This window comes from Symphalangus syndactylus, chromosome 20, assembly GCF_028878055.3.
Source record: "Symphalangus syndactylus isolate Jambi chromosome 20, NHGRI_mSymSyn1-v2.1_pri, whole genome shotgun sequence".
NCBI classification, from domain to species: domain Eukaryota; kingdom Metazoa; phylum Chordata; class Mammalia; order Primates; family Hylobatidae; genus Symphalangus; species Symphalangus syndactylus.
Window position 1 is genome coordinate 65087976 of NC_072442.2, and position 6987 is coordinate 65094962.

General features: G+C 57.5%; 1 protein-coding gene across 1 annotated transcript in view; it reads right to left on the reverse strand.

Moving 5' to 3' along the window:
• LOC129469507 (uncharacterized) overlaps positions 1 to 2981 on the reverse strand; it is a 29580-nt gene extending 26599 nt beyond the window's left edge. The window contains exons 1-3 of the mRNA XM_055256183.2: positions 2919 to 2981; positions 2634 to 2824; positions 1044 to 1243 (exon numbers count right to left, since the gene is read on the reverse strand). Of these exons, the coding sequence (XP_055112158.2) occupies positions 1044 to 1243; positions 2634 to 2824; positions 2919 to 2981 (454 nt within the window). The remainder of the gene's footprint in view (positions 1 to 1043; positions 1244 to 2633; positions 2825 to 2918) is intronic.
• Between the last annotated feature and the right edge of the window lie 4006 nt (positions 2982 to 6987).

The window sequence follows — 6987 nt, forward strand, 5'->3', positions numbered from 1 at the left end:
CCTGCAAAGAGCTCTAGAAAGAAAAGGCCTGCTGCTGGGGATTCAGGAAGTCAAACCTGGGCTACCTCCATCTAAGGGCACTCTAGCACTGGCGAGAGAGATTATGTGAGCTCAGCTATTATGCAGTTACCGTTGGGATCAAGGAGAAGGCAGAGGGAAACATTTCCTGTCAAGGTTGCCTAAGAAGGAGGGTAGGAGGCTAGAGGCTGGGGGCTGCTGTGGCCCTCCTGTGGGGCTGAAACTACTGCCCTGTAGTAATCAGGATCCTCCAACAGGGTGTGAAAGTGTGAAGGTGAGTGTGTGTTGGGTGGTGCAGATGTCATGTAGAGAAGCATCCTCAGCCTGCCTTCAGCAATTCCAGTGACGAGGCAAAGAGCAGAGAACAAGCCTAACATCATTTCCATAAATGCTCCCTTCTTCTCTTCCCCCTTCATGCCCATGAGGTTGGAAAGCCACGGAGATGTCCTCAGGGCCCGTGGGGGAAATGTCCTTTGGAGAATAATAAGGCAGCAAAAATAGACGAGAAATTGTGTCCAGCAAGCACTTGGGAGCCTCCACAACGGCCTGAGGAACGTCTAGATTCTAGATGAGCCCTCCCTGGGGTGGAGGAGGCAAGGCCACTTCCTCTCTTGCTGCACCCCAGCCCCTAAATCTGGAGTTCCTCTTTCTCACAAGCAGACAGCAACATGTTTACTACCAGCCAAGCTATGTTCCAGGGCTGGGAGGAGAGGAGAGGAGTCCAGCAATGTTCGTAGCGGGTGGAAGGAACACCCTGGACAGCAGGTGGGGTTCTGGGTGGATTGCAGGCCCAGGCTCTGTGGCCTTGCGCAAGACAGATCGCTCTGAGCCTCCATGTCTTCGTCCACAAAACAGGGGCAATGACGAGTACCCGGCAGGGCTGGGTGAGGATCAGATGGGCCTTTTGATACCCGAGAGGCACTGGGCAATGCGGTGCTGTGGCTCGCTAGGTCTTCGCCCCCATCCCGCCCCCTCCCAAAGCCCTGGCTCCAGGAGCCCCCGGCAGCCCCAGGCGCCTGTCTCACCTGGCTGGGTACACAGGTAGGAGTAAAAGCCCTCCGACTTGAGCATGATGAGCAGCGAGCCCCAGCCCAGGAGGACTGCCGAGAAGAGGAGGTTCTCCAGCACGGCCGTGCAGGCCATCCACCAGCGGCGCCGACGGGCAGTGGCCAGGGTGGGCGCCATGGTGCGGCGCGGCGCGGCTCCGGCTCTGGCTCTGCACCACCTGCGCACAGACCTCGGCGTCAGCGGCCGGTCCTGCCCAGCCCCTGCGGCCGCCCCTAGCTGCCCGCTGCCGCAGGGCTCGGGACTGTCACCCCTCCCCGGCCGCGGTGGCCGGTGCGCGCAGCGGAGGCGGCGAACCCCAGCCCTGCCCGGACCTGGGCCACCCCCACCCCGCGGCCGGCTCGTACCGCTACCCTCCGCTACGACAGAGCCGCCCCGGCCAGGCAGGGAGACGTCTCCCGCAGCTCACTCCGAGGTAAACTGAGGCATGGAGGCAAGAAGGGGCTAACGCATGCTCAGGGCCGTGGAACTAGTCCTGGCCTGCAGCAGGACTGACATCGCCTGGGGCCAGCATGGAACGCAGCGTCAGGTGGGCAGGGGCAGATCCGAGGGCTGCCTCTCCCAGGGACCCTGACAGGTGCCCTCCCCCCCGCGCCCGAGACCCTTCCCCAGAATTGGTTTCTTCAACCACAAGATCAGCGCCCAGAGCTACGGAACGGCCCGCCCCGGCGCGCTCATTGGCCGGATGGCGCAGGAACTGCCGCGCCATTGGCCGCCGTCTAGGTCGCTAGGCGCTGCGGCCACGCGAACCCGGCGTGGGAGACGAGGAGCCGGTTCAAACCGGCGGCGCGAGCCAGCCGCGCGACCCCCATCTCGGGCGTTTCCCCGGCAACTCGTCCATTTCCATGGCCTCGGACCCCCGCGCCTCCATCCCCAGCCCGCATCTGTTCGTCATCTCTTACTTGGCGGCCCCTCATCACTCCATCTCTCTCCTCTTATTCCCACGTTTTCTCCCTACGCCCCTTCGGCGGCCGCTTCTGCCCCCGCGCCCTCGCCCCGGCTGCCATCCCCGGCTCCAGCTCACCCGGCTCCTCCGGCGTGTGTCGGGCCCGCCCGGCGCCTTTTCTGCCCTCTTTTATTCCAGCCCTTTTATTCCGACCCCAAGAAGAAAACACTGCCGCCCGCTGATTGGCTGAGCGGGGCTGGAAACAGGCGTCGACCAATCAGCAGCCAGCCCCCCGCCCGCCCCGCCGCGAGCAGAAGCCGGTTCCGGCCGGACTCGGAGACAAACAAGAGAGATGGGGGGCGGGAGGGGCCTGGGCGCTGCGGGCCGGGCCTCCGCTCTGCAGTCTTCAACCCGAGTCACAGCGCAGCCGGGAACCCCCGGCGACATCGCCCCGCGGCCTCTCCAGCGGCCTGACCCTGCCAGGCTGGGGCTCCGGCTCCGCGTCCCGGCCCCCAGCGGACTCCCCACCGAGGCCGCCGGGCCACCAGCGCCCCCAGCCGGGCTCTCCCGCGGCCGCCCCGCCGTCCCCAGCTGCCCCCTGCGCGCCAGTCACCACGCCCAGATGCGCCGGCTCCGCACGGTGGTTCCATTCTCGAATCCCCACCCCGCCTCCTCCCGGCACAGCGCCGCCGTCCCCGCCGCCTCGGGCTTTGCGTCCTGATTCCTCGCTCCCCCGCCCCGGTGGTTCCCGTCCCGGTGTATTCGGGGCCTGGGATCCCGGACCCGGTCCAGCCGTGGCGCCCCCTGCTGATGCACTGACCCCTTCCCCTCTCCCGGGTGCCGTCTGCCCGGTCCCTGGAAATTGGCCCTTGGAAATCTGCAAGGGGATTTGGGGCTGGTCTGTCCTGTCCTAGGACGGGGTCTCCTGAGGTCCCCCCATCAGACTGACCTTTCTCCGCCCGTGTTCACGCACTGCTCGGTCCCCCGGGGACCCTCCACCCTTGATCGTCATCTGGGTGCTCCCTGCCCGCACTGGCCACCTTCACCCCGTTCCCCGTACCTTTCAGGGAAGGTCCCTCCACAGGGCGATGCTCCGGGCCACGTCCGCCAGCTGGTACAAGCCAGCGAGGGTTCGAGGGGGCTCCGGGTCCCCGTCTGATAAGCCCGGGCTCCGAAAGCTCAGCTCCCCGTCTTCGTCCCCCGGATCCGAGGCACTAGCCCGACCTCGGAAGACCGTCTGACTGCCCCAGAATCGGCTTGGTCTCCCTGGCTTGCTCCGGGGGGGCTGGCTTAGCACTCCAGGGCTGCCGCGTGGTGTCCACGTCTGGAATCCCAGCGGTTTGGGAGGCTAAGGTCGGAGGGCCACTTGGGGCCAGGAGTTGGAGACCAGCCTGGGCAGCATGGCGAGAAACATCTCTACCAAAATAAAAACCAAAAATAAAACCCCACCACCACCCCAGGGCTGTAGGAGCCCCAAACCCCTCTTGCTCCACCTGCCCCAGTCCGAGTGTGCCCCCTACTGTCTAGAATCCGCCCGGGCCACCTGGCGAGGGCAACCGCCCCCAGACGAGGCTTGGAGCTGTCAGCCTGCTGGGGAGTGGCTCCAGCTGGTAACCTCCCCGGTTCCTCACCCTGTGGAACCCTTCCCACTCACAAGCTTTCAACTGCCATCTGAAAAATCTCTTCCTTCACCCTTCCCTCCTCTTTGAGCAGCCTGAGGGCACTGCAGGGTCAAACATACCTCAAATATCCCCCAGAACTGTCCTCCACATTTTCTCAGATAACCATACTACTGTCTACTGAAGTTAGATACCAAGAACCCTCTCTTTTTTCTTTTTTTTTGAGACAGGATCTCAGGCACCCAGACTGCTGGAGTGTGGTGGCATGATCATAGCTCACTGCAGCCTCGATCTCCTGGGCTTAGGTGATCCTTCTGCCTCAGCCTCCCAAGTAGCTGGGACCACAGGTGCATGCTACCACACTTGGCTAATTTTTGTATTTTTTGTAGAGATAGGGTCTTGCCCTGTTGCCCAGGCTGGTCTCAAAGTCTTGGGCTCAAGTGATCGTCCCACCTCAGCCTCCCAAAGTGCAGGGATTACAGGCATGACTCACAGTGCCCTGCTGAGAACCATCCTTTCATCAGACATTTGTTAGGCAGTCGCTGTGATTCTGCCTCTCCCTCACTCCATCCCCATCAAGCTGATACAGCTGTATCTCCTACATATTTACCTAATCGGTCCATCTGAGCCCTTAGGCCCGTAACTACTGTTGAGCCACCTTCAAATTTCAACTCCTCAAATCCAGCCCCCATCTCATCCCAGGGTACTAAGGGAAATGTAAATGTGACCTCCGCCAAAATCCTTCAGAAACTTATTTGTAAAACAGGATAAAGTTCCAGTTCCTGGCTGGGCACGGTGGCTCACGCCTGTAATACCAGCACTTTGGGAGGCTGAGGCGGGCAGATCACTTGAGGTCAGGAGTTAAAGACCAGCCTGGCCAACATGGTGAAACCCTGTCTCTACTAAAAATACAAAAATGACTGGGCGCGGTGGCTCATGCCTGTAATCCCAGCACTTTGGGAGGCTGAGGCGGGCGGATCACAAGGTCAGGAGTTTGATACCAGCCTGGCCAAGATGGTGAAACCCTGTCTCTACTAAAGATACAAAAAATTAGCCGGGCGTGGTGGCGCACACCTGTAATCCCAGCTACTCTGGAGGCTGAGGCAGGAGAATCACTTGAACCCGAGAGGTGGAGGTTGACAGTGAGCCGAGATTGTGCCACTGCACTCCAGCCTGGGGAACAAGAGCGAAACTTCATCTGAAAAAACAAAAGATCTGGGTGATGTGGCACGCGCCTGTAATCCCAGCTACCGGGGAGGCTGAGGCAGGAGAATTGCTTGAGCCGGGGAGGTAGGGGTTGCAGTGAGCAGAGATTGCACCACTGTACTCCAGCCAGGGCAACAAAGCAAGACTCCGATTCAAAAAAATAAAATTAAAAAGCTCCAGTTCCCCAATTTGACCCACACAGGCTCCTCCCTCTCCCTCCCTCTGGAGGACATCTGACCTGCCTGGGCCCCAATGCTCCAGTCACATGGAATCGCCTGTGGTTTCTGCACCTGCTGTTCTCTCTCCTCTAGCTCTCGACATAGCCTCATTTTGGACAGCACCTCCTCTGGGAAGCCTTCCCTAACCACTCCCCATTAATACTGCTCACTTTATTTGTCCACTGCTGGCATTGTTTTTTTTTTTGAGACGGAGTCTCGCTCTGTCGCCCAGGCTGGAGTGCAGTGGCGCGATCTCGGCTCACTGCAAGCTCCGCCTCCCGGGTTCATGCCATTCTCCTGCCTCAGTCTCCCAAGTAGCTGGGACTACAGGCGCCCGCCACCACGCCCAGCTAATTTTTTGTATTTTTAGTAGAGACGGGGTTTCACCGTGGTCTCGATCTCCTGACCTCGTGATCCACCCGCCTCGGCCTCCCAAAGTGCTGAGATTACAGGCGTGAGCCACCGCACCCGGCCGCTGGCATTGTTTTATAATTAGCTATTCATCTGTTTGTCTTCCTCTCTAATTGACTATGAACTCTTTGGGGGCAGGACGGTGTCTTATTCAACTTTGTATAACTAGCCCTTGATAGAGAAGCAAGCACAAAGCAGTTGCACAATATGAGTTTGTGGAATGAAAACATGAACTCATGAAAAGTGGCAAAAGTCCAGGCGCGGTGGCTCACACCTGGAATCCCAGCACTTTGGGAGGCTGAGGTGGGTGGATCACCTGAGGTCAGGAGTTCGAGACCAGCCTGGCCAACATGGCAAAACCCCATTGCTACAAAAAGTACAAAAATTAGCTGGGCATGGTGGTGGGCGCCTATAATCCCAGCTACTCAGGAGGCTGAGGCACAAGAATGGCTTGAACCTGGGAGGCAGAGGTTGCAGTGAGCCAAGACAGAAAAGAAACTCAACCTTAGAATACTCAGAAATTTAAATTGTAATGAGATACAATTGTTGATGGCTAAACACACACAAAAAAATTATATATACTTTTTAGAAGCTTTAGTGGCTGGGCACAGTGGCTCACACCTGTAATCTCGGCACTTTGGGAGGCCAAGGCGGGAAGATCCTCTGAGGTCAGGAGTTCGAGAGCAACCTGACCAACCTGGCAAAACCCCATCTCTAATAAAAATGCAAAAAAATTAGCTGGACGTGGTGGCACGTGCCTGGAGTCCTGGCTACTCAAGAGGCTGAGGCAGGATAATTGCTTGAACCCAGGAGGCAGAGGTTGCAGAGCCGAGATTGTGCCACTGCACTCCAGCCTGGGCGACAGAAAGAGACTCCGTCTCAAAAAATAAAAAAATAAAGAAGCTTTAGCATATGTTACTTTATTTTTACCAAGGTAAAATAATGAGATACCATTTTTTAACTGATCAGATTGAGTGTGGGGAAATGGATTCCCCCATAATTTGTGAGAATACAAATCCACGCAACATTTTTGGAGACAATTTGGAGTAAGTACAGAAGTGTCTAACTTCCTTACCCTACAACTCAACAACCCTGCTTCTAGGAATCTATTCTATAGAAAAACTTGCACAAATGTAAAAATAAATATGGGGCCTGGCGCGGTGGTTCACGCCTATAATCCCAGCACTTTGGGAGGCCAAGGTGGGCAGATCACCCGAGGTCGGGAGTTCGAGACCAGCCTGACCAACATGGAGAAACCCCCGTCTCTACTAAAACTATAAAATTAGCCGGGCGTGGTGGCGGGTGCCTGTAATCCCAGCTACTCAGGAGGCTGAGGCAGGAGAATCGCTTGAACCTAGGAGGCAGAGGTTGCAGTGAGCTGAGATCGTGCCACTGTACTCCAGCCTGGGCAACAAGAGCGAAACTCCGTCTCAAAAAAAAAAATAAATAAATAAATATGGACAAAGTTGTACACTATGTCATTGCTTGTTGTATCAAAACAGATCAGAACAACGCAACCTTCCATTGGTGGGGGAATGATTTAAATAATTGTGCTAGATGGAAT